Here is a 25,404-nt window from a genome sequence, read left to right on the forward strand (position 1 = left end):
CTCGTCTATGTAGGTGAGACTGCAGCCCAAGGTAGCGTGGGTGCCCATGGCAACTGCTGGGAACAGCTTTATCCCTATCCCCTCGGTTTGAGTTCAAGCTTAAGGTGAAACGCTGTTAAATCCTCTCCAATTGTCAGCCTGTCTCCCTGGGTCTTTACTCACTTGCTGTTTTGGAGTGTCTGTTGAGGCATCATAGGCAGCAGGAGGCTGTGTGCACTCCCTTCCCCAGGGCCACAAACTGGTGTGGGTGAATGGTGGTGGTGGCAGTCTGTGAGAACAGGAAGCCTCTCCTGTTGCTTTTTTTCCCCTGTTTGTTTTCTTTGCCCAGTCCCTCCTGATGTGGGGAGTTCAGCAAGGAAAAGGCCTTCATCCTGAGATGTAAAGGGTGGGCGTGAGCTCCCCTGGGGAGGCAGGACAGCAGGTCATTTGGCTTCCTGTTGGAGCTGGCTACACAGAGGCACCACTGCTCCCATTGGCAGCTGCTCCCATTGGTGGTCCTGCAGCAAGGAACGGGGATCTCTGCAGAGATTTCAGAGGGGGAAGCCTCTTTCCTCTCGTCTGTGTGGTCTGAGGCTCCTTCACCTATCTTCCTCTTCTCTATCATGTGGGTGAAGCATGAATTTGGGGATATTGCCACAACTTGATTAGCAGCTGAGTGGTTCAGTCTGGATTAGAATATCCACAAAAATATCTTGGTTTAGTATTAACAGACTGAGATGCTTTTGTCATAGAACAAATAAAGAGTGACCTTCTGGAGGAAAATGGTTTGGCCACTTGCTTGTTTTTATTTGTACCATGATAGTACCAGCCACAGTCTCTCCAGTGCCCTACTGTGTTGGTCTTGGAACAAAGACTCCCCATCTCAAGAGTTTAAATCTGTAAGTAGTGTTCCTGAAAAGCATGTTGGTTTTTAATTCGTTTTCCTGCTTGTAACTGACCATGAAAATACATCCTCTAGTGTGTATGTTAACTGGCTCAGTAACCGGTGAGATTGTGGCAGTAGAAGTCTTAAGTTATTCAGGAGCTGGAAAGGAGGGTTGTTTGTGGGTTTTTGGTTTGTTTGTTGCTTACACTTTTGGTTTGAGTAGAGTGTATTTAATACAAATGGTTAACCTGAGGGACAAGAGGGAGGTTCTAGAAAGGCCTTAAATAAAGTTTTAACACCTCACTCCTTGAGTGAATAGCCAGGACAAAGATCAGGAAGCACCTGAGGTCCTCTATATAAAATGGAGAAGACCAGGCTTGGTGTTCCTGGTGCTTCTGAGGAGTGCCTCTTCACTTGAAAGCAAACAACACAAAATTTGGGATAGGACCAAGCTAATGAGGGGAAACTGTTCTAAACATCTTCCTTTATGTTTAAAATGAGGTGAATTAGGGTTAAGACTGCCAGTCTTCTGCTTCCTGGCTTCCACAGCCTCTCTTCAGGCAAGCAGTGAAATATTTCCACTGTGTACTAGACATGACTGAAGGCACATTTTCTTACTGACCTAACTGCAACATCCCATCGAAAATAACGAGCTTCACTTCAGAGAGTATGGTCTGGCCAAAAATGTCCAACATATTCAGGAGATGGGAAGCATCTGTGCAGTTGCATGCAGAGGGGTTCAAGGGTGTGTAGTGGAATAACTGCTGGGGGGTTACCATTAGCACCTAAGCTGTAAAGGATGTGGCACAGTTAAGGTGTGCTGTGGAAAGGAATTTAACACTGCAGGAGGGGAGGAGTTCCTGAGACACCCTTTACTGGAGTGCATCCAACTCTTTATAACTTTCAGCACATTCAGAAAGTAAAACAGTGTTGACAGAGTGGAGAGAGTTAGGTTAAAAGCAGTGTAAGTCAGAATATCTGGGAAGGAAAGAAGAGAGCAGACTATTTAGCTAAAAATTGAAGGAGGAGTTGGTTACAGATTGATGTTCAAGCACATCCACAATCATGGATGAGTTGAAGTGGAAAGATGAGATCCACCAAGACTAATCTAGTAATGCTTCTCCCCCAAATCTAAAACTGTCTGAAGCACTGAGAAGTGGTTCCTTATTTTCTCAAGCCCCAACTACACCCCTAAGAAAGTGCAGGAAAGATTCAGGAATTGGGATTAGAAAAAACTGTAATGCAGATACCACTAACTATCTGAGCTTGTTATAAACCTGCTTTCTGAAATTTCACTCTGAACCAAGTTGCTGTGCTTATATTGGCCACATTCCCCCAAATCTCCCCTTTCCTTTCTGTTTAGCTAATTTCCTACTATCAAAACCCTTAAATAATACAGGAAGCATGGTGTCTTGCAGTTGACACAAGTCCTGCAAACAGATCACTCTGGCTGTATATTTATTTCCCTCTTCCCTCATGTCTGTGGCCTTTCCAGACTTTCTGAATACAGGGCAGGGAATCCTTTCCTTACAGAACCTTGAATACATTTCATAAACACCTCCAGCAAGCTCCACACCAATGCGTGCCTTGCTGTTACTCAATAACAAGAGAGAAAAAATAACCACATGGAGAAAAGTTGTGTGAGAAGAAGTAGTTGAGGAAGAGTGCATCAAATTCAGATACGTGGGAAGACTTCCTGACAATAAGTTCCTTCAGTCCTGTAAAGAGCTTCTCAAGGGAAGTAACGATTACCTTGCTGATGAATAGTCCGGCCAAAGCTCTGGGGTTGTGAGGCGTTGGCAGGAAATGGGCTGGATGATGTAATACAAATTCCTTTCATGTTTGAGTCCTCTGATTTGAGCAATTTCTCATCTCTGCTTGGGGTTAAAGAGAGGAGATGTGAGTCATCCTTCTTGGGAGAGGACCAGGAGACCACTTTTTCTCCTATGTTGTACTTCTTGACCGTTGAAGCGTTATCCTGAGACTGCAAGAGTCTGGGAGGCTCCCAATTCCCTCGGTTATTTTGGCAAGGGGGATGGCATCTTGTTTAGATTTCCTCTTCTGAATGATTATAGGAGTGTGGCATGTGTGTTAGAAGTAGTCTGTAAAATGATCGGTTGGAGGACCAAAACTAAACAGTGTAGAGAAAACACCCTGTTGATGGATATTATATCCTATTGAAGGACATGAAAGCGGCTATTCTGGGTCAGACAGAAGGTCTCTGCCTTCCAGTGTTCTGGCTTTGACAGTGTCTAATAGCAAGTACTTAAAGCAGAGGGAGCAGTGCCAAGATTTGGTGATGCTTCCCCTCTTCCGTACTCTTGAAGCAATCCTGTGGCTTTGGGATTTCCTGGCCATAGATTTTTTTTTTTAAGTCACCTGTGTTGTATTTTTCTTTATTGAATTTGTCTAAATGGTTTCTGAGCCCGTTTAAATCTTTGGCATCTGCAACATCCTGTGGCAATGAGTCCCCCGCTTTAGCTGTGTTTTATGGGGATAAAAGTTCTGTGCACATGTAACTTGAAACCAAAGTGGTTTTAAAGCTCTCAGGTGAGGGGGGCTTGGGGTGCTCTGCTTGCACAGCTGCACTGTCATTGCACGGGTGAGGATTTTTATCTTAACTGGGAAAAAAAACAGCAAAACCAAACCAACTAAAAAAAACCGAAGAAAATGTAAATAGTTTGTGTGCAGTTAGTATCTTTTTTTTTCTGAGGGATTATAATACCTTTGCAGAAGTTACTTCTAGATAGCCGTAAGTGCACGTGTGTGTTGCTGACGGGCACCCCGGGCTTTTGAAATGCGCTGCTGTAGCGCGGCAGGGGGCTCAGCTGTTCGGTTTTGGCCTTCGTGCCCTGCCCTGGGGTGTAACGGGAGAGCCCGGGGAGGAGGAGGAGGGTGCCGGGGGGAAGTGTGGCTGCGTCGGGCAGCCCTGCTGGGGCAGGGGCCGGGGCCGGGGCCGCCCGCCCAGCGGGGCCGGGGCCGCTCTGGCGGCGGGCTGCCAGGAGAGGGCAGCCGGCGCACGGCCAGCGCTCGCCGCCCCGCCCCGCCGGCGCTGGCGCCGGGGCCGGCCCGGGGCGCGGTGCGGGGCGGCCGCTTCTCCTTCCTCCCCGCAGCGTGCCTCTTAGGTTGTCCCCTGGCATAAGCCTCTGCCGTCGCCGTAGGACGGGAAGGGCTAAAGCCGTAGGGAGAGAGAGGGAAGAGGGTTCGGCCTCTTGCGCCCCGCAAGCATTTGGGGGTGACTTAAGTTTCCGGGACGGCCGTCCTCGCCAAGGGAAGTTTTGTTTAGAGGGCTGGGGAGAGGATGTGTCACTGGCTGAACCTAGCACGGGGAGCATCCAGGGAGGGCCGAGACAGGCCCTGCCAGCCCTCCATGGGGCCTGGATAGGTATTTCATTCTTCAAAGAGGCAACGGAGGAAAAGGTTTTCATAATCCAAGTCTTTGCTCGGTTCCAAAATGCCTCAGGGGTAAGCAGAGGGGAGTTTATGGGAGGGATGTTTGATGGGGGAGTGTTGGTAATAGAGAGTTGCTTTTAGAGGAGACCCTGCGCAGGCAATCTCTAGCACTTCCCTGGCTTGCGCAGGCTCCTGGCCTGAGCTCCTTTTATCAAAAGGCACGTGTGCAGCACAGCACTGCCTCTGCTTAGAGGGCAGTGCAAGATGGACGCACGCTTATGGTGAGGGTTCAGGGATGTCTTCCTTCAGGCTCGTAGAGGTTCTGCTTGACTGACTGGTTGCCTCCAGTGTGTATTCTGCATATCATGAAATCTCACAGCTTTCAAGTGAATGAAGTGTGTGTGAGTGAACAAATACTATTCTTTCATCCTAATTTTTTTATTTTTTAAAAGGAAGCTAGAGATCCCAAGAAATTAGTTACAGAACCTGGAAAGATGCTGAAAAAGATCAGATGCTTATGGTCAGATCCTTTACTAAAGGAAATTCAGGCAACAACAGACATAAGCAACAACAGACATAATTGCTAATTTCTAAGGGCCAATCATGTCAGATCAATTTTTTTTTTTCCTCTGGCATGGCAGCAGGCCTGGCAGATGGAGAAAGCTACTGGCTTTGGACCTAGTCCCACATGACCTTTACATAAACTAGGCAAATGAAAGGTGAAATTAAGAAGGGGCCGAGCACTCATTGGAAAACCGTATTTGGAGTAATTATGTCATGCTTTTTTGTGTGTGTGTGTGATCTGGAGTCTTAACATGGTCTGCCCTGGCTGCTCTGCTCTTCTGTACTGTTCATCAAACATCAGGGTGATGAAATAGTGGCTGAATATATGTATGTGGAGGGGCTGGCAGCCTTTGGAAGGTAGGATTAGATGTCAGAAAGATCACAGTAAATTGCAGAAGTGGCCTGAAATACAACAGTGTGAAACTAAACAAAGCCAAGCTGTGTTAACAAAAGCTGTGTTAACAAACTGTATACGCAATATAAAATGGAGAATAGCTGGCTAAGCAGTAGTATCAAAGAAAAGATCTAGGGTAATAAGAGATAACAAACTGAGTATGTGGTACTGGTTTTTGTGGTCTTGAAAACCTGGAATGCATTTTCAGGTATGTTGAGTAACTGCAGAAGGTACTTATTTTTCAGAGTTTAGCACAGTGAGTGGAGCACTGTACCTAGTTTTAGGCACTTCAGGAAAGATACAGACAGAATCTGGAAAAAGTCCAGGGAAGAACAAGAAAAGGAGGCTCAGAGAGCTTGACATAGGATGAAAATACTGAGCTTGTTCCTTCTTTAAAAGAAGGAAAAGTAGAGAAGTATGGAGGATGGGGATTGATTATTTACTATGTCCATTAAAGGCAGGTTAATTTGCATCAAGGAAGGCTTAAGTTGGATATTATGGGGTAAACCAACACTTTCTGATTCAATGTAGTGAAGCACTGGAACGCTAATTTAGGGCACTGGAGTTCCTGTTTCTAGGATTCTGTAACAACAAGTTAGGCAATTCCTGATGGATGTTTGTCTAAACATGCTCTGTGCTGCCTCTGAGCATGGAGGACCTCTTGTCTCTCCTGCCCTGTACTTTTGTTGTTCTGTGAGAGTCAAAAGCCAGTTGTTACTATATACATAATTCCACAGCTGTATGACTGCTGTTGTCTTGGGCCTTTCTCTCTTTTTTTGTGTGTCTAAATTGTAAGATAGGAGGCCTCTCTGCTCCTGCATGATCTTAAAAGTGCCAGAGATCCTTTCTTTGTGACAGCTGCCTCATAGCTCTGTTTCTTCCTGAGCTTGCTTATTACTCAAAGGGTGCTGGGTGTTCAGCATCTCTGAGTCAGTCCTTCCCTCTGTCTCACAATAATAACATGTATCATGTACGAACCTTGGAGCTGTTTGATATCTTGATTTCCCTTTAAACTCTCTGGCCAGATCTCTATTTCGAGTGTGCTTAGAGGAGAGATTTTCTTTTTTTCTTTTTTTTAAATTAACGTAAACAAATACCTCCTTGTTACCCTACCTGCAGCTCCCCTTGCATGAAGAAAGGACTGAGAGAATTCAGCAGGAGCATTTCCTCAGTCTGGGCAGGGGAGTGTGCTCCTGTTTGCCTGCCTGCAGTTGGGATCTGCTGTGGGGGGGGCAGCCTGCATGTGTTACGCTGAGTACAGTAACTGCTTCACCACCCTGCTCAGGCCGGCCGCTTCAGCAGGACCCTGAGTAAATGAATGGGATCGTTTTCTGTTCTGCTGACTTCTGCATGGTGAGTGAGCAGCTCTGCATTGGCTGGGGAAGGATGCTGCGTGCAAGCGGACTACCTCAGCAAGCTACGCAGATGCTCCTAAGAATAGCTGGTGGATAGAAGATAGTTTCATTCTTTTCAGTATTAAGGGAGAGGTATTTCCAGCAGTAGCATAATGTTGCTTGGAGCAGGCGTTTGCCAGATGGGTTCAGCTCCCCCGAGGCTTTAGGATGTGAAAGGGAAAGGGCCAGGAACACACTTTTGATTCATTCCATTAGTAGATTAATCGGCACTGTCCTGGCTTAATAAGTCTCTTCGATTTCCCAGTGGAAATGGCACATGTAATTCTGCCCAGGTCATGCTCTGCACACCTGTGTTGAAACTTTCATAGCAAGAAGCTATGCTGCTGCAGGCAACATCTGCAAAACAAGACTTTGGGGGGAGCAGGTTTTTTTGGTGGGGGGGGAGAGATGAGAGAAAATTCTTTTAATAAGTAATGTTAAATAATGGTAGTGGAGCGAGATGGCTTGTGAGAACACGCTTGAATTCTTCTGCCATTTTGGTGGGGGATGTATTTAAAAATCTTGCAGTGGTAATTTGATGTTATGAAGCGCTTTTTTTTTTTCTCCATTCTGTATTAATTGCTGGCTAGATTGCGTTTTCCAGGAAGTCTGTGATTAGAGGACAAGGGTGCGCTTCCTGATAAAGGTCGGAGGCTGCTGTCTCCAGAGGCTGGTGATAAAATGAAGAGAACTGGCTCACTGATTTTAGCTGAAAACCCGAGCAGATGCTGTGCTACTATTTTACTTGGGGGGTCCGTCCCCCATGACCTGTATCTTCCCGCCTCTCTTTCTGCAGGCCAGCCAATTGTTGCGGAGTGGATTTAGTTGCTGCTGCCACCCACACAGGAGAAGGTTTGTAGCTCTTGGCAGTTTTAGCAAGAATCTGCGTTTTTAACTCTTTTGGTGCCTGTGGATTGCGATGAGCTGCGCTCTGATGTCATGGCAGCACTGAGCTGTGCTTGCTGCCAGGCCTAATAAAAGTTTACCAGTAGGATTGTATCTGATGAGACCTGTTGAAATTCCTTCATGGTTGGATTTTATTGAGGAGAGGCTTCAGGTACTGCCAGCAAACACATCCTCCTCGTCTTTTCTGGACCATTGTTTCCGATACACCTGGAGAGCATGGGCTACCCTTTCTTATAGGTCAAGAGGACAGCAGTGGCTAACATTGGCAACAGTTTGATCATCATCTCTATTTTTGGGGCACCTGTCACCCTGGCTCCTTGCTATGGTCTCCCTAAGCTAAAACGGTGCTCCTGAATTCCAAGCGCTTGGAGAACATCTTGTTTTCCAACCACTTCTGGCAGCTAGCTCCAATCCTTTGCAGGGTCTGGAGGAAGACTGACAAGGGCCAAAGGAGTAAATGTCATGAGACTCCGGAGCTTTCTGTTGAAAGCTGAGATAGAGATACTTTATATCCTGCGGTATATGTAGCCAGATTTAGTCTCTTTGGTATTTCCAGTAGAATGGTGTTTCAGAACTGGGAGCTGAACTCTGACAGCAGCATTGCCCCAGTTGCTGCCAACATCACCCCAGACAGAGAACTGCTGTACTTCTTGAGCAGCTGCTGCTGTGGAACAGCGCAAGGGAAGAGTGCTAGTCTCTGAAATAATTTGAAATACACTGGCACAATAGACAGATAGAGCCAGCCCTCCGAATTTCACTCAAGAATTAATCTAATCACTGTGTAATATGTTCTTACTGGTCTATCCTACCTAAAGGGAAAACCTAACTACATTAGGCACAATTTGGAGCATTTGATTTCCTTCAGACTTAGAATTAGGATACAGCTGACTATCTATGTACATATTTTGAGGTTTCTGGGCATCTCTAATCCAGTTTGTAGTGACATTAGCATTAGATAACCATAGCAAGGCCTTTATCTGAAAGGAAACATGCATTCTTCAGGTCACACAAGGATGAAAAAAGATTGTTCTGGTCACTGTTGCTTTCTCGGAATTGAGGAATGGGGAGGAATTTCATATATTGGTTGTTGCTGGTTGCTTTGTTATCAAACTGAGTAGCTTCTCTAGCAGGTACAGTAGTTGTCAGACAGTATAGTATGGCTACACTTCCAAAGCTTAAATTTGGATTAAGATAAGATGAGAATGTATTGCGTAGGACCTAGGGCACAGTAACTGCACATGTTAACTGGCCATAGTTATTTCATAGTGTTCATCTCATCTAAACTGAATGTGAGGGAGCTGCTACTCGTTCAATTTGTCTGTCTTAGAAAGGGATCAGTAGAGTAAGGAAGTTGCAGTCAATCTCTAATGGAAGAGTATAATTTTGCCAGGATTTGATCAGAAAAGGCATCAGAATGGAATTTACAGTACCGTATTTTTTTTTTTGTCATGACAGGGTGTGGGGGAAAGAAGGGAAGGTGGAACAGCCTTAATACGAGGTCAGCTGAAGGTGTTTGAGGGTTGCAGTATGTTTGTACCCACTGCAGTGATGCTGAAGACCGATCTATAGCTGGTCTGCTCCTATGAGAGACAAAATCTTCCTGATTCAAGTACATCAGTTGACTCAAGTGGCAAGAAATACATCTGAATTTGTTGGAACATCCCATGTTACAAATTCTGGGTGTTTCCAGTACTTACTGCATGTAGGGTCTGCAGAATGGCAAAATGCCCTCTTAAAAGATATAGGTGGGTATCTAACTGCATGCCTTCTTGGAAGTCCTATATTATATATATACACTAAAAAGACTTTGAAGAATGGACTATCTTTTGCTTAAAAAGCAGGAAACAAGTAGTATGGTTAGTCTTTTACAAACACAAGCTTTTCTAAATTGTCTTAATGCTCATAATTCCCTGAGGAACCAGTCAGATGGAGGGAGCTGTTTGCTGCAGCCATGAGAATAATCCAGCTAGATGGTGGTGGCACAGGTACGGTTAAGAACTGCTTTGCTCAGAATGAGAGCAGAAGCAGAATTGCTTTTCTGACAACTGACCTTTGCTGATCATTGTGAATTGAAGTTGAGGATATTGTATTTTATAAGTAAATTTTTCCAGTAGCATTTCTGTCCTCTAGAAATCTTCCTCTATATTTTATATCTATTTATGCCTCTTGTCTTATGCTTTATTAATGCCTTTTACATTTGAACAGTCTGCTGTTCCTTTATGTGGTTTGACAACTGCCAATACCCCTGTTGAACTATTTTGCTTTTAGTGCTGTTAACGGCAATTTCGCCTGGATTTTCTTAGTGCTGTTATGTAATGGAAGTATCTGCAGTCCCCTGACGTGTGTTTGGTCTCTTTCCACCCACCCTTACTTATCACAGGTTGATGCTATGTTCCACCAAAGTCTTTTAGCAATTTAGTTTTGCTGTTTCTTGGGAGATGTCTTTCAGTGTTTATTGGTGTTACCTTTTCATTAGCTGGAGTCATTCCTTTCTTCTTCACTGATTATATACCTGTGCCATTTCTCATACTAAGGCCGTATTTCAGGCATTCAGCTAACTAAAAAATCACAGACTTAAGCTATTTTGTCTTCATTAGGTACGTGAGGTTTCTAGGTAATGTTGTGCATTATTTTTCTTCTCAGAGGGTCAAATGAAAGAATGTTATCTGAATAAAAAAAGAAATAAAGTAGCTGTGACAATAAGGTTAAAAAAATGTGCACAATGTAGTATTTGTAAGCTGATTTCTTCCCTCTCATAGGTGTATTTGCAGTCTGCTTCTGGGGTTTATTAGTCTTTGAGTCTAAGTTGGAGAGAATGCATTTTTATACTCTTAAAAAGGGATGTTAAACCCCAGTCTTGAGGTGATACAGGATAAAATTTTATTCCTGTCTCTAGCAACATTACTATCCCAGGACTTGTAAACTGCTTTCTGTGCCATAGTAAATTAGATCCCAGCAGTACAGGGCCTACGTAGACAAATATAGTAGCCATTATACCTTGATATAGTTGTATTGCCTAGGAAATTACTACTGTTACTGAAAAGGAATTTGCTTAGGGCAAGAGGGTATCCATTACATCCTGAATAACTCGCTAACATTGTTAACCTTCCTTTGCACAAACAAGCCAGAAGGAGTCCCCTTCTGCAGGATGTCTGTGTTCCCCTTTGTCAGCAGCAGGCCTAAGCCAAAGTTTCAGCATATTAATAAATCCCTGTGTGGTCCAGGGAATAGAGCTATGCCCTGTCTTCTTCTTTCCCCACTGTTGCAATATTCTCATCTTCATATCCTTTCTTAATTTGCTGGGTTGTTGCTGTGCTGATGAATCGCTGATGCAGTACAGCCACTTGACGTGGCAAGCATGGAGACAAAAAATGGTGTAATGATGCTGTAGCTCCACTGATGAGGTATTTGAAGCAGTTTCTCTCTTGCAACCTGAAGTCTCGCACCTTGAATAGGGTAACACTTGGACACCATCAGTTCATCCTTTGGTATAGCTTCCCTTGTGGACTATAAAGAGATGAGTTACTGAGGTAGTAGCTGAGTTGCATTTTTCTATTTATGCCTTCCTCTTCAAAATCCACAACCAAATAAATATCCTCTTTAGCACTGACAAATAAATCTAGGGCATAGAGAGTCTTTCTGCCCTTTATCAGTTCAATTGGATATTGTACTCCTGATTTGACACTAAAAATAGACTTTTGCTGGAGTTAGCTGTGTAATACTTCATGCTACTTCTTGGAAAAATTGAAGGGAATTGAAAGGAAAGAATTTTGTTCTCTGGACATTACTAGTGAAGATATTAAGGCAGCTATCAGTTAACTAAACTTTAAAAAAATAAAGATTTAAATACCAGCATTAGAGCTTATTCTGATCCCCTCTTAAAAGTATCTAAATATATTTGCTATATGCCAATTCACTATGGACTTCAGACTAGATCCAGGTATGACAGAATGGAGAAGATACAACTTGAAAAGCAAGCCTGGGGTGGCAACACAGCTGCAGAGATGCTTTTTCTTCTGCTTTTTCTTCCTTAAGCTTCATAGCTTCTCCTCAGGTGTTGGAGGATTGCAAACTTCACTCCTGTTCTGCCATAGTAAGGTTGACAGGTGTAATTCATGGGAATTCCCACTTGGCTGCCCAAACTCATGTTTGCTATATCCTGGGAGTAGTTACATCATCATTTAATTTCTGCAGATGAATGCCCAAACCAGTATACCACAGCTGTAAGAATTCCTTACATCTAAATGTTTGCATGCTCTTGAATGTTTAACTTTGAATTCTCTGGCTTCACAGTTTAGTTTTGTTGATGTGGGTGTTCTTGGTTTTAATTTAAAAGTGTATTTTTGTCTGGGAACACATCTTCAGCAATGCACCTTTTCTAGTTACTGAGCTTATTGTGGTTGTCTTGAAGGATTGACAGTGCCTTCCAGAATAGTGCTCTTGAGCATACTTGTGAGGACAGGAAAATCCCAAACAAAGTCTAAAAAGCTTTTCTTGATACTTGTTTCTGCCGCCCACCTCCCCCCCCCCCCCCCCCCCCCCCGCCATGTAGTTGAACATTAAGCCTGTGAATTGAGACCTGAAGTTTATTTAAAGACTTAAATTTAATTATTATGTGAAGTCAGTAGCAGGACAGTCCCTGAAAATTGTTGGCTTTGTTTGCATGTCAAGGTGTTTTACTGTTTGAGGCTTTCTGCTTTTTGTGGAAGATAAACTAGCCCTTGATAGTTTGCTTATAAGAAATTAATCTCTTTTCAGAAGCCTCTTTATGCATAGCTGAACCATACCTGCAGGAGAGAGAATAGGGAATCCAGTTTTCCAGTAATGAAATGGGTTGCTCTGTAACAAAATGGCTTTTTTTCTTGTAATATGCCAATGTTTTGGCTTATTTGCTTGGCAAAACATCTAAAAGGGACTGTGGTATTTTTCTGGGTGCTTTATTGTATGCATTTTGTATTCTTCTTGCTTCTTTTCACAAACAGGATAATGCAGAAAGAGGCTTCCTGGAGTCCTTTTGGATGTTGAGAGGAAATCTACCTTGTGGTTCAGAAATTCTGATAATTGGAGATAATGCCAGGATCCTGAGTGGAGGGAGTCTTTGCAAATGAGCAGTATTCTGCCACCAGGGTAGTCTCCAGCGGCACCCAAAGGAGTAAACCAACCTCAAAGGAGATCCTCTTATCTCCATAGGAACTGCATGTGTGCCCAGGGCTGCCTTCTGTGCCTCTTCCGAGATAGCTCCCAGTCCCATCTCTAATCTTCTTTATAAAAAAAAAAAACAACCCCAAAACAACAAACAAACCAAAACCCAACCAACCAAACCAAATAAAGAACCAAGACACAAGGCGTACCCAAACTCCACAACTAGTGGGAGTCTGATTCCCTTGTTCTCTGGCTGGGATGGTCTGCCAGAGTCAGATAAGCCATGGAAAGCAGCCATTGACTCAAATTTCCTTCTGAGCGCTGCAGAGCATGGCTCCCTTCCCATCTTCAGTCAGACCTTTTGTAGATGGTTCTTGAAGTGTTTATCATGGTGGGACAATGATTGAGTCTTCATCCTCAGTCTGAATCCAGCTTCTGCATAAAATTTAATCTTACTTTGGAGTTCAGGCTGATTTTAAAAACTATTCTATGGTTTTGTTTTACAGGAGAGGTTGCCAGGAAGCCTTATTAAACATCAGGAGTAGATATTTTTATGATCAGTATTTTTCATTCATGTATCCGAATGCTCTCCCAGATGTATTCAGGTGCACAAATTAATTTGCGCTCCCCTACCCTGAGGCCTTCCACCTGCATCTTTGCTTTGCAAACCTCCCGTTATCAGACCCCACTTCATTTTTTGCATTGCTCAGCATTGGGATGTTATTTTCGCTCTCATTAGTGGAAGAGTTCCAACCTGGAGGCTTCTGCAAAAATTCAGATGCTGTGAAAATTGGTATTGGTGGCTTCACTGGTAGCACTGCTTTCCTGATGCAGTCCTCTGGTGTTGACAGAGGTATAATCTTTTGGCTGAGCTTAGCTAACAGCAGCAGGGCTTTAGTAATACGGACTCCAACAAACACCTGCGTTTGGGGATGTCATTGCATCACAGTTGTACTTTTGGCCTTAGAGCAGGTTTAATGTTAGTACTGTAGTTAGGGCTTATTAGAGCTGCAAATGCAGGTCATGCAGTTCGATGCAGACTGCAGGCCTTCCTGAGTGTCCACACTTGAATGTGTTCACAGCTCTAGTTTGGTTAAAACCCACTTGTTATCTGGTTACATCCCTTCTGTTTGTAAGCTCAAGCTAGATAAGGGGATGACAGTGCTGTTTGTTGGGTAGCTGTTGGAACATCTTCCTTAGTTACTGCTGGAATGGAAAGCATTTCATTATCACAGACTGTAACAGCTGACTTTTTCTCCAAATATAGAACAGAAACATGTATTGGAAGCTTTGGCTCTTTCTTCAGTATTGGAGATGTTTCTACCTTTTCCCTGTAGTAGCAGGTCAACGCAATTGCTGGGGTTCCTATTCTTGAGAAGCTTTGAAAAACTCGTTATCATCTTCCGGCTGTGGATTTTGCCTCCTGTCGTTAGGATTCCCTGGTAAATTTTATTTTTCCCCTTCCTAATTTTCTTTCTATTTCCTTCTCTCAGCTTTTCTTTTATTCACTTGCTAGAATATATACATGTGTTCAAGCGAGGGGACGTGACAGGGAAGCCCAATAAGCAGTCTGTCTGTCCAGGAAAAATATGCCAATGTCCCTCTGGTCCCACTCAAGTGCTGAGTATGTATGTAGATACACTGGTTTGGTCTCTATTCTCCTTCCATATATCCGAATGTGATTGCCCCAATCATTTTTACCTAAGCTACTGCTAATTTTTATTTTTACGACTGGTTGCTCTTCCCTGTCAAGGTGGAATCTAATATAGAATTGCTTGTTTTCAGTGTAACAGTTCTTGAACTAAGAAATTGTTTTCTGTAATTTAGAAATTTCAAGGGTGTTCTTTGGCATTAGCCCCCCGACGCCTCCTGCAAGTGTTGCTCCATTTGAAATTCCTGGTGATCAGATGGTTTTTTTTTCCTCCGTTGTGAAGAGGTGCTTAGCTAGCCACTCATCCTGCATGCTATCTAATGTGATTTCAGTAGTGTGTAGCAGACACACCAGCTCGTACCCTGTCTTGAGCTTTATCTGCTAGAATGTTAATCCATGAGCATTTGAAATTGTATGCCTCTGAGACACAATCAGCTAGAAACAGATAATGTCAGTCTGAAACTGTGCCATACCTACTCCCCATTTGCCCATTCAGATCTTCCCTAAATAGGTTAGAACTTTTGTAAATTATTTTTTAAGCGTTTGGCTTATTTGAAAATTACATACCAGCAGTATTTTTGGGTTGAATTTATGCATATAACAGCATAGCAGCCACAATTCTTCTTATATGTAATTAAGGCTTTTGATACTGGTACAGAAGCAGGTAGGTTTTTTTTTTTCTGTTTTACCAGTGCCTCTTGTTTTGCCAAATACCTTGATATAATATTAAATAGGTGGTTACTTGCTCCCTTTTTTCTCTTTTCCCTTTAGTTACTTGCTAACACTTTCCTTACCTCTCTAACAATATCTTTGCAGACTGCTTTCTTCGCCTTTCACTTTGATTTACACAACAGCCTCCCATCAGAGAAGAGGAATCAATGTTTCACTAGGCTACAGCTCTCTGAACATTTTTCTCTTAGCCTGATATATATTAATTTAAAAATGTTTTTATTTCTGCTTTTAATCCTTTTTGAGACAGGAAAGATCCCTAAGAGATCATGTGTATCTCCACACATAGCAGTCTTCCAAGTTTCTTGACTTATATCCTGTAAAGCACCGTTGTTAGGATTAAGACAAAGCATTTGCAGAGGATCCTAGCTGCCTGTTTCAGAAGCCTGTTTTAGTCATGTCTGTCTTTTGTTTTTCTGGGATTAGACTCATTAACATACTGTTGTCCTCTTTCTACTTACAGAATATTTTGTGTTTTCTTAGGATAAATTTTCCAGCAAAAATAACATCTTCTGTTGATATCTTTTACATACCAGCTAATGTAGTTGAAAATTTATGTAATCTGAATAAAAGCTTAAAGAAGGCCTGATATCTCATCTGGTTCTTTCTCTCCCCACATAATTATATCGGCCAAGTATATCTTTTTCTTGTTTATAATCTGAGGCTAACATGGTTACCCCACTGCCACCAGTACTGTCTACAAGCGTGGATAGTCTTGGGCGTGCACTTCATATTCTTAGTGTTGGTTTGAACATCTGGGCAGCAGCAGCTCTGAATCAGGGCGGCGGTGCCTCTGGAGGCATCCCACAGCATAATTTCCTGACTGGTCAGGTACATGTCTTGCTGCTTGAGAATATTGAGTGTTGAGAAACCTGCTCTTGCAGTTCATCAAAAAGTGCTCCAGGACGAGGGTATTTCGTCACCAGAAGTCTGCTGCTCTCAGTAATCTTCCCATATACCTTCCATGGAGAGCAGAAGTGGCAGATGAATTTCGAGCCAGTATTTGGATGATTTGAGGAGGGTTCATAGGTCTTGTTCTGCTTTGGAGGCTGAATGTAACCTGTCCAGCTGTGGAGTTGCTGGGATGATTTGTAACAAGTCCCAGTGGTTGAAATTGAAGAACAGCCTTATTCTGAAAGTTTTTCTTCTCTCCTGTGGAAGAGTGGCCTGAAGGGTGACAGAGCCTGGGGAAGAGGGGGGAAAATTTTTTGGTGGTGGTTTTTTTTTTTTTTTAAATTTGGGAGCTTGTTGGTCACCCTTCAGCTTAGTCTTAAGCACTCGTCTTTTTCAAGTCTTTTATGGAAATACATATGAAGTAGGATTTATTTGTGTTCGCTTGCCTAGTCCACATTGCCTTCTCACTTTCCTCTCTGCATACAAGGAATCTCAGCTTTCATTAAAATGATGGTAAGATCATTTTTGGATTAGGATTCTGGATCAGAAGAAAACCTTGAAAATGCCATCAAGGTTATCTGATGCAGAAGTGTCGGGCTGAGTCTGCAGGCTGGCTGAACTAGCAGCTACCACTGGTCCAACCCTGGTGCTGAAATGTTAACTGGAGTGTCTAACTGTGATGTGAATGTTAGTTAGCACTGCTGCTGTTTCGCTCCTCTTGGAGCGTTTGAGAACAGGTTTATGGATCACATGCTTTGCTCATTGGAGACTGTGGTACATAGGCTTTGGTGCAGTGATTTTTAGGAACATTGCTTTTTACCCTGTTGACCTGACTGGTCGTGCTGAAAGGTGAGAGCAGATGGCAGACCTGCGAGATGCTGCAGTTGAACAACCCCGTGACATCGGAGCTTCCTGAATCAGGCCTCCTGCTCCTTCTCCTGAGCAGCAGGGCTTGGGTTTTCCTGGCCGGAAAGCTGAGCGGTGTCCCGCCTGTCTCTAACGGGCGCATCCCCGTGGCTGCTATGACCTGGTCATGATGATGAGCCTTTGCTCCAGGTTTTTATGCGGGACTGCAACAACAGTCATTTCCTTAGAGCCCGTCAGCATCCCATGTGTTTGCACCTGCACCTGGGACAAGCCTGGCCTGGGGTGCTTTTGTGGCTTGCTGAAGGCGAGGGGAGCCTGGGGAGCACGGAGTGTGCCTGGGATGTCTGCATTCGCTGTGACGGGAGGCACATCAGTTTCTTGCCCCACATAGATAGGGCTTGACTTGTGGGTGGAGCACGGCAGGCTGCATGGCTGCTGCTTGCTTTGCTCTGGGCCTGCTGCATTGCATTTATTAATCTATAAGTAAAGGGAGTAGAGGTGATACATGAAAAAGCACCATTTCTATATCTTTAGCTGAGATAAAAATATTTCTTCAAAACTCATTTCCAAGGAGACCGGTGCCTCAATGAAAACATGACTTCCCCACCCCCGTTTGAGAAGAGGCCAGTTTTAACTTAGCATTTGGAGCCCAGCAAAGGGAAGTCAATTCTTTGTTTTGAGGTGGGAAGGGGCGAGAAACCCGTTTTCCTAGTTTGGAAGAGCCGTTTAACTGATTAATGAGATGAGAGGTGACACTTGTCCTGTGGCATTGGGCATGGGGGATGGGACGAGGATTCACTTGTGCAGGAAGGGCTTGCTGGAGCTTGTTGAGGTAGCTGGGATGAGAGTGTCTTTTGCTCAGCAAGCCTTTGCTGGGGCTGCCACCCCACTGTCAGCGCTCTGCAAACCTGAAATTGGAGAGTGGGCTGGCTGCCAGAGGGCACTTGCCCCAGTCAAACTTGGGGGGAAGCTGCCTCCAGGCAAGTGGAAACACGATACACTCTGAGTAACCAGAGCCAGCTGCTGCTTTCCCTTTAGCAATATGCAATTCTGTAAAATACTCATGCAGAGCCACCTGCGAAAGGAGATTAACCCCTTTATCTGTGAGTGGCTTCGTATCCCCAGCTCGCGCTGATGGTGGTTGTTTCTCCGGCGGGAGCTCCAGGATGGCTGGCACACCACAGATTTTCTCCTTCGTTTCAGGATCCCCGTAGTTGTGCTCTTGGTGCCCGTCAGTGGTTAATGATTAAATACAGCTACTGAATTGTGACCGAATTTTGGGTGTTGAGTAATGGGGTAGATGAAGACGTGCAGAACCTGCCTATGGCACCATGCATGGCTCCTGCATCTGCAGATGATTCCTGGAGGAGCAATTAGGGGGGTGGGTGGGAATGGGTCCTCACCCTCAGTGACCTTGGAGGACAACGCTCTGCCGCATTCACGTCTAAAGATCCCTCTTCTGAAGTAATTTCACTCTGGTGCTGGGAGCCGGGCTGCATTTATTACTAACCCCACCCATCCCTGCCTCTTGCAAGAATCTTGTGAGGCCGAGATTGTGTTTTTAGAAGCAGAATGACAGAGAGAAATTCCCTGGAGGCAAATGCAGAGTGTGTGCTGTGCACGCCAGTACAGACACACGGGGCTGGGAACTCCCAGGGAGAGATTAAGTGCGAGAGAAGAGCGCAGAGCAGCCAGAGCTGGAGGAGGGGGGTGGAGGAGGCGAGACGCTTTCTAAGCCTCACAGCCGTTTGGATTTTTTTTTCTTTAAAAAAAAAAAAAAGGAAAAAAAAAAAACCCAACAAACTCTCAACCAACCTCGGTCTCGACAATCTTACTGAAGTGCCTCGTGCATTGCCGGATCATCTCACTGCTGGGTTTGAAGGACCCAGGCTAACATGATGTACCTCTGGGTGAGTAGAGAAGCGTGTGTGAGGGCTTGCACACTTTGCACATATAAGGAATGGAAAGCTGAAGGACTCTGCACTAACGTGAGCGGCCTTCGCTGTTGGACTTAGCTCTCTGCAGCCTCTACACACAGTGGGCTGTAGTTTCCCCTTGTAAAAAATAGTATTTAGAGCGAGTACTGTTAACTGCGTATTGAGCAGGCTTTTCCTGTGGTTGTATGTTCCTCCAGAGAGAACAGTTTTGAGCAGGTGCCTCGGAGACAAAATTTTTGGTATAATGCTGCTCACTGTCTGCTATCTGTGAGACCTGTAGATATATTTTTTTTTTCTTGCATAAGATTGTTCCCATGTGCCTCTGCTTTTTGGGATTTCGGTGTTACTGAAAGACATCCCAGGTAGTGGAAGAGTGCTACTGAAAGGGATCTGTAGTCACTGAAGGTTAAGAGAGGAGCAGGGAGCGAATAGATAGTTTTGGAATTTGGGGCTTTGGGGGTAGCGGGAGAAGCTGTTTCAACAAAAGTTGGATGCAAGGTTGCTTTTCCAGAAGTGGCACGGTTAACTTGAGTTTCTGGTGGAGTATGGAAAATAATGTCAGGAAAAACATGTTTAAAGTGTTATATAGATCCAGCAAGCAAAGTAAAAGCATATATAAAAGCATATATATTTTCAGCCTTTGAGCAAGGACTGGAATTTCTTCTGGAGCAGTCAGCTGTTAGGCTGCTCAGTCATCTACGTGTAGTTTTGTCTGCTCCTGGGCACCCTTGAGATCAGCAGTTTGCCCTTGGGTTCCTTACCTAGATACAATAAGAGTAATCAGTTCCCAAGTGTGTGTTTGGTTTTTTGTTTTTTTTTTTTTTTTTAAATCTGTTAGTAACTCCGAGAGCCCCCACCTTCACTGCTGCTGCTTTTAGAGTCTGGCTCCCCATCACTCCCAGGAACAAACACTGGTTTATTTTAGCAACAAAGCGAGCCTTGGAACCCGGGCAGAAGGATTTGACTTCCCTCCTTTGCACATACACACACTATCTTTGTTGTAGGGTAACTTGATTCCGTGCTGGGGTATGCACACTTGCCTGCTTTCGTCCAGCAGGCCCTGCTGGCAGGCACGTCCACCGTCTCCACTCTTCCCCCCGCCTGCAGCCTGGTGTGCGGGACCCCGCATTGGGGTGCTGGTTTGTAGCGAGAAAGGCTGGCAGGCCCCATGGCTCAGCTAAGACTTGTGCTTCGTTTGGTGGGTGGGGTAAGAGGAGAAGTAATTCAGCCACGCTGCTGCTGATTTTAGATAAGCAGTCAACAACGCAGATGTTCCTTACCCCGCTGAAACGCGGAGGATGCCAGCAAGTATGGGAGCCGAGGAGAGTTGCCCTGCTGTCTCGCCTCCTCCCTCTGCTGAGGGGTGCACAAGCACTGTCGTACAAAGCGGAGGTGTTAGCCTGCGTAAAGACCGGCTGTGGACTAAAAGGTGAAGCGATGCCCTGGATTCTTAAGAGAGGGTTGAGTTTTGAGATGCTTGCTGATGGACGAAGACCAATACCCCTCTGTGGGCTGCTGCTTCTGCCTGCGCCCTGAACTTTGTGTAGCACTGTTGCTGCGCTTGCATTGCAGTTAAACTTCAGAGGAGTGGGGAAGATACGTGTTAAATGCTTGAATAGCTGAAGGGCTTTTAAGGGCATCATCTGGGCATTGTGCCATGATAATTAAAAAAAATTAGTGAATTTCTGCTATCTGGATATGATCTTTCCCTTCTCAGTGCAGGTTACCCCATTACTTTCGGGGAATCTTCCCCTCCTTGGTCCTTTCAGGAACCTTTTCCTCCGTGCCCATTTGTGTTTCTGCGTTAAGCTCTTTTTATCCTGACGGGCTACATAACCTTTAGCAGTGAGAACAAGGAGCCCTGAGTGACAGATCTGGTTTGTTGTGGAGTTTGCTGTGCCTTGGCTGTGCTGGCTCCTTGCTTCCCTGCTCACAGGTTCTCCCCCGTTCCCTCCTTGCACCCCATACTGTTTTTTTTCCTTTCCATGCCTCTTGTCCTTGGAACGTCAGGACTTCAGTAGATGCATGGAGATTTGTACTGAGTCATTCCTTAATTTAATGCATGAAGCTACTTTAATGCAATGTTAAATTTGAGGTTTTAAATATGCAAGTCCTGAAATCCAGAATTAAGGTTCCCACAGCAACCATAATGTTTCTTCCCCCCCTCAGTGGTGCGTGTTACAGAATTATCTTCCTTGAAGAGATTGTGCAATATTGGATGCTGTCACATTTGACAAATAATAAAATATAAAAAGGAGAACGCGCTTTCCTCTGCAGCTGTAATGTGGTGTGGATACTGAACCCAAAAGTACAGGCTACCTGCAACATCACAGTCCCTGGTTATAATGCTGTCTCTGAAATGAAGTGGTGGTGTAGCCTTGGTTCAGACTGACATTCCTGCTTGCTGAACTGTATTCCCCCGGGTGAAACTTGTTGCAGGATACTCTTAAATGAGGGCCTTGTAGACTGCAGGGGATTGTGGGCTGTGGGGAGCTGGGGGTTGGGAAACTTAAAATACCTGTCGTGGTGACCTAATGCTTGGCATGATGAGAGATGTGAAGGCGGCAGACTAGCTGTGCCATTAAATATCAAGAAGGGCTATTTATCTTAACATTTTTATTGTGTAGGATGCAGTTGTATAAAGTCTTTCTGAAGCAGAGACGGTATGGTAGTTTTTCTGATGTTGCAAACCGTTCGAGTGCATACATCTGATCATCAGTGTTGAAACTCAAGGTGGGTACTTTGCCTTATGTATAGGAGGTGCATATAGGAGTTCTATTTTTGCAGACAAGAGTATTTTGTTCATAGGGGACCATCTAAATTTACCTTTGTCTCTTCTCTCACTCATCCTCATTTGCTTGCAGCTGTCTGGGCTCCTGAATTGCTCAAGAGGGCTCCTAGTCATCAGTTCTCTGGATGGAATATGGGGTAATTTGGGCTACGAAGGCCAGAGGGTCTCTGCTCGGAGGCACGTGTGTACTGACAACATGGGGGCAGGCGTTCTGCTGTCGACAGCCAGGAGCAGAGTGGTTTGAGTGTGGGAAAAGTGTTCAACCCTTTTCTGGATAAGAAAACCCTATTTTTTCATTTATGAGCAGATGAATCTTTGTGTACTGTGAGTCATAAGATAAAATCTAGAGTCATTTCATTCCAAGTATTTTCTAAAGAGCATGATGTGTTCTGAGAGTTGCACGTATGAATGTTGCCTTGTTGGAGGTCTGTTGTTACAAGAAAGGTTGAAAGGAAGGGGCAGCAGCCCTAGCAAGCAATTTATCAACCAACCTTCTCCGGTGCTCAAAGGCAGCTGAAACTATCAAAGGCAGAAGGGACCAAGGTAGGAGAGGTCCATGCTGTTGCTAGGCTTCTGGTAGGAAAGCACTGGATTCATCACTCTGATCTCAGATAATAGTGGGTACAGATAATTTCCTCATTTCTCGCAGCCATGTACAGAGTACATGCTGAGTGTTTGTGAGAGGGCTGGCTGCCTACTGCAACTAGAAATGATTTCTTTCTCTAGAGCCCTGTGAAAGTGAAGATCTTACCTAGACCTACTAATTATATACCATACAAGCAAGAATATTTCTAGTAAGCTTGCCAAGCTCATTTTGAAATGTTTTTTGTTGGTTTTCTTCCTGACCTGCCTTTTACTTGCCTTTTTGTCACTTAAAAGTCTCTTTGCATTCACTGGAATAATTTTTCCCTCTAGGCTCTGAGTTCATCAGCTTTACCACCAAGGAATTGGAAACTCAACTCTGCTACCAAACTTGGGTCTTAGCAACAGTGCTCTTCCTCATGCCACGTGTTTCTATTATTTGTTTGGTGGGTTAGGCTTTTTTGTTTGTTTTCACGAGAGGTAGCTACTGTCAGTGAAAAGTATGGTCATTATGGCATGGTTTTCAAAGCATGTGTTTGATAGCAGCAAAGCAAGTGGCTATCCAGGGAGAATGGACGCCCTGCTTTGTTCTGGTGCCAAGCCTGGGGCAGCTATTGCTGGGGAGGTCTGGCTGTGCCTGTAGATCTTTGGCTGGAACCTGTTTGGTAGGAATGGCAAATAAGCACATCAGCCATCAACCGAAGTGCTGATGGGATGGAGAGCGTGCAGTTGCTGTGTGCAAAAGGTGCACGCACGGTGTGGTCAACACTAAGAGAGAGAGGTTAAGATGTGGTAGCCTCTGGAAGGCTGTGGCTGTGAGGGTGCAGGAAGGTTTTCCTGAATGCATGTTAGAGGTCACGTCTGGGTGAATTTCTGTGAATATGGTAAAAGGCACTTCATGTTAATATAAACACCGATTTTTGGATTCTTGCTGCGGAGCAGGAAAGCCCTGGAAAATCATAAAATGGAGCTCATGCAAAGATCCCCGAGCTAGTAACCTGTACGCTGATTCCCCAGCCTGCAAGTCCCTGTGGTGCCATAGTGCGGCATGCATATGTAGGGCTTGAATCCAGAAGTAATATGGTTGCGTTTGTCCAGCACTGCAACTGAGATGAGTTCTGCTGCTCGATAAGTTTTATTAGTTTTGGTGCAGCACCTCATGAGTGTGATTATACTGCTTCCACACCTGAGCTGCTCCATGCACAGCTGTTTTGGGGATGTCTGCATTTGTTCCCCTGGGGGTTAGCGTGACAAAGCGACTTGATCTATTTGCATCTAGGGTTTTATACAGGCTTTGGAGATTTGGGAAAAGGAGAAAGAAGAGTTTATGAAAGAGATTATATAATGTGACCACCTGTGTTATTAGAGGACTAGAGCTGATAATCCAGGTGATCTTTTCCAGTTCTGTGTTCCTGCAAGCCTGTGATCCTGGAAGATGCCGAGGTCACTACTGAGCCAAGAAAGCCCAGTGCAGTTCAAAAAGAGAAGGCATTTCAAATTAAGGTACTGGCTTCAGAGAAGGGAAATTTGGGATCAGGATGATCTATACTGTAGGTTACATTTGATTAATATAAAACCAGGTAAAATCAGTGCCCAGCACATTGCCATCACGTTCAGGAATTTCCTTCCCTGATGAGGCTAAACAAAAGAATTGGAGGGATGTAGGCTAGCTGAGTCGGTGTGAATTTCTCCAGCGGCTCTTCTGCCTGTCTGCTCTATTCCCATCTGTCCAAACAGCGATGAGCACAGGGGACTCTGTTTGCTGTAAGCCTGTCCAAGTCTTGGGAGACTGACAGGGACCGGGTCCTGTTTAAGTTAGTTTTTCACTAAACAGCCTGTTTATCTTGGGAGGAAGAGAATAAACTGTAAGAGAATAAGAAGAGAATAAACCTCAGCCTTCCTGGTTTCCAGCTGAAAGCTTGAGGAAGAGTGCAGATAATAGCGATTTGAGATTGAACATCTGTGTTTCCTCCACTTCCCATGGTGCTTATTTGCAAATCTTAATTCCAGCAGTGCCAGAACTCTACCCTTGTCCTAACTCCCAAGGGTACAGCAATAGTATAGGAAAGGTCTTTAAGTGGATCTGAATTTGGACGGCTTTTTTGCCACAGCTCTAAGCAGTCACTAGGGTATCAGCTGCAAATGTGTGCATACTTCACCAAAAGTATAATTGGATGGCTTGTGCGATTAGCTGGAAGAGAACCCTTTGTCCTTCAGCGAGGGCTACTGGGTACTGCACGAGTTTGAGTCAGGTTGTGGGGTCAGACAAAATGTTTTCTTCAGGGAATTGTCAGTTTGGAGGAGGAGCTGCGATCTGTATCTGCAGTATTGCAGCTCTGGATGGTACTCCATACCAAAGGTGATACGACGCATCCTGTGGCCATGCATCAGAGAGGCAGGCTGTGCTGATGGACCAGTGCAGATAGTTCCATGCTGGAAATGAAAACGGGCTTGCAGAGAATTAAGAAATCAATCGAGGATGTGCTTTGTGCCCTCTGGTGCTAAATTCTTTTGCTGAAAGTGTTAAACATTCCTCAAAGCTGTGAAGAAGCTTAAACAAGTAATTAAGTTTCCCTCATCTGTCCCTTAAATTTAGGTTTCATTGTTCTCGGAGTCCTACGTCTCATGACTAATATACTGCCTGCGCAATGCTCTGGCTGATTTTTTACCAGATGGTTCTTGGGTCTGTAGCTGAATCCAGGGCAAAGGCAGTTAGTTTTTCTCCTGCCTCGAATGAAAAATGCTGTCCCCCACACAATGCTGTAATTGAATCTTGGACATTAAGGCAAGGATGAAATGAAAATATTTTGACGAGATGACAATTTTTTTAGATATTCTTAGGGATTATTATTCATTGTGCTTTAAGTAGCTGGCATAGGATGATCCTGGAACACTCCTCTGTACTTTTTTGTAATTTATAAACCATCTAGTGTTGAAACAAAGTTTAAATGCAGAAAAGTGCTGAAATTCAAATATGTATATGTGGCTAGAAAATAGAAAATGTGCAGTGCTATCTGCCTGTTGCTATTTTTCAACTTTCCGTTTCTGCTGTAATGGCCTCTTTTTTCATCCCACCCTCAATCACTACAGTGATGTCTGCTTGCATCCATGCCCTACCTTTTTGATGGAGAACCCTTCTGAGTAAAGACGAAGCATCTGAGTAAAGACGAAGCATCTCTTGGGAAGGTGGCAAAGCCTGTTTGGCAGCATAAGTGGAGTACATAGCTCCATCAGGACTCTCTTAGTAATGCTGCAGAGCAGCTTTGCTCACAGGCCCGTTGGATCCAGCAGTAGC

The 25,404-nt window shown here is 44.4% G+C and overlaps 1 protein-coding gene across 4 annotated transcripts in view; it reads left to right on the plus strand.

The window, feature by feature from the left end:
- RBFOX2 (RNA binding fox-1 homolog 2) overlaps nt 1-25,404 on the plus strand; it is a 167,418-nt gene that overhangs the window by 39,810 nt on the left and 102,204 nt on the right. For 2 of the 4 annotated variants that reach the window (XM_059817038.1, XM_059817039.1), the window contains exon 1: nt 18,682-18,709. The exons of the other annotated variants lie outside the window; for them this stretch is intronic. In XM_059817038.1, coding sequence (XP_059673021.1) covers nt 18,695-18,709 — 15 coding nt within the window. In that variant the 5' untranslated portion in view covers nt 18,682-18,694. Of the gene's footprint in view, nt 1-18,681; nt 18,710-25,404 lie in introns of those variants that run through there. 4 annotated transcript variants of the gene reach the window in all.

This window comes from Gavia stellata, chromosome 4 (assembly GCF_030936135.1).
Source record: "Gavia stellata isolate bGavSte3 chromosome 4, bGavSte3.hap2, whole genome shotgun sequence".
Classification (NCBI taxonomy): domain Eukaryota; kingdom Metazoa; phylum Chordata; class Aves; order Gaviiformes; family Gaviidae; genus Gavia; species Gavia stellata.